At 32.8% G+C, this 2,020-nt stretch overlaps 1 protein-coding gene across 1 annotated transcript; it reads left to right on the plus strand.

The window, feature by feature from the left end:
- Positions 1-344: 344 nt before the first annotated feature.
- Positions 345-1,625, plus strand: HELRODRAFT_130955 (hypothetical protein; the record flags this gene model as incomplete). The annotated part of the gene is made up of 2 exons (XM_009013759.1): positions 345-1,190; positions 1,227-1,625. Coding segments are annotated over 2 exons (1,245 nt in total), but the record flags the coding sequence as incomplete, so codon positions are not given.
- Positions 1,626-2,020: the final 395 nt, after the last annotated feature.

Raw genomic sequence — 2,020 nt, forward strand, 5'->3', positions numbered from 1 at the left:
CAAAATGTAAAATATTATCATTAAAACTAAAATGAGACCAGACTTTAAAGCGTACTGGAAATGGGCGCGGGTGCGACGAGGCCCTGTATAGGTATAAGAATATGGCTTTCATGGGTTAATATTTTATTCAATGTTTTTGCTTCTTTGTTTTCCCTTTTCTTAAAAATCGCTCGTCAACTCGTTTTTCTTTCGCGATTTAGCTTGCCTTGTCGAATGTTAATTGTTAATTTGTTATTTAATAATTTTATCATATAAAAATGAGCTCGAAGTCAAATATGTTTTTAGGAAAATCTTTAATTAAAAATAGGTTTGGTGGCCGAAAAAATGCTTCTAAGTCCTGCGATCTTCACACCACTGATTTAAATGATGGATTAGACTGGAACAAAATTAATTTCAGATCGATCACTGAAGAGAACACACTTGAAGAATTTCTTTCTACTGCCGAGTTAGCCATGACAGAGTTTATTGCTGAACGCGAAAATTCAGTTTTAATATCATGTAATAACCTGGTTCCGTCAGCTGAAGAATCGGCAAAAATGCAAAGAATTCAAAATGATTTGAAGTCACTGCTGCGTATACCAAGAAGGCCAAAATGGGATGAGCAAATGAACATCGAGCAGTTGAATGAAAATGAAAAAACCTCGTTTTTGGAATGGAGACACGATCTCTCTAAGCTGTCAGAAATGGAAGGGATTTTAATAACTCCATATGAAAAAAATTTAGAGTTTTGGAGGCAGTTATGGAGAGTTATTGAAAAAAGTGATGTAATTGTTCAGATTGTTGATGCTAGGAACCCGTTGTTGTTCAGATGTGAAGATTTAGAAATATATGTGAAAGAAATAGATCCAAAAAAAGAGAATGTTTTATTAATAAACAAAGCAGATTTTTTAAATGAATCTCAAAGAAAAATTTGGGTGGATTATTTTAAAGATTTTGAAATTACTGTGTTATTTTGGTCAGCTATAAAGGAACTTAAAGAAAAAGGCATAGTAAATGATATAAATAAAAGCATTGATGAAACTGAATATGAAGCAAATCCAATTTTAAATGCTTCTCAGTTGTTAGACTGGTTTAAATATATTGGTCGTAAAATAAAAAAAGACTGTGATGAACTTATTACTGTGGGTTTAATTGGCTACCCAAATGTTGGAAAAAGTTCAACAATTAATGCTTTATTGGCACATAGAACTGTCGAAGATCCTTTTGCTAAAGCAAAACACTATCAGGCTCCTGTGTCAGCTACGCCTGGTAAAACAAAGCATTTTCAAACCTTTTTTATAGACAGCCAATTGTTACTTTGTGATTGTCCAGGTCTTGTTATGCCAAATTTTGTGGCTTCAAAAGCAGAGATGGTTACAAATGGCATATTACCAGTCGATCAAATGAAAGATTATCTTTCTCCAACAGCTATTGTTTGCAATTTGATCTCAAAAACTGTGTTTGAACAGACTTATGGCATAATACTTGAAGAAAATACCAAATCTTCGCCATATGATCTGTTAACAGCATATGCTCGTGTCAGGGGTTTTATGACACATAAAGGTGTTCCAGATTGTTCTAGGGCCGCTCGTTTAATAATTAAAGATTTTGTTAATGGAAAGCTGTGCTACTGTGCATGCCCACCAAGCTCTACGGAAGAAGAGTTTGGATCCAAATTTTCAGTTGTAGCAGCACATAATTTACAAAATATGAAGGTCAACAAAAGATCACCAATATCTGTCTGTGGAGACAGCAGCACAATTAATGATATTGATAAATTTGTTGAAAAATTGACAGTTAAAAATATTACAGTTAATTCAAAAAAGCATTTCAACAGAAACAAAAAAGAAAAATTAAGACGTTTGAATAAACATTTGGATGCTTGAAGTATACGGTTGCTTATATGTATATATGTGTGTGTGTAAGTTTGTATTTGTGTAATATTGAGTTTTTTTTGAAAGTAATGATTAAAACATTTTAGCGTTAGTTTACTTTCATTAATCGCGGCAATGGAAAATTCGTCCGTAGTTTTTGTTAAAAC

This window comes from Helobdella robusta, assembly GCF_000326865.2.
Source record: "Helobdella robusta unplaced genomic scaffold HELROscaffold_12, whole genome shotgun sequence".
Taxonomy (NCBI): Eukaryota; Metazoa; Annelida; class Clitellata; order Rhynchobdellida; family Glossiphoniidae; genus Helobdella; species Helobdella robusta.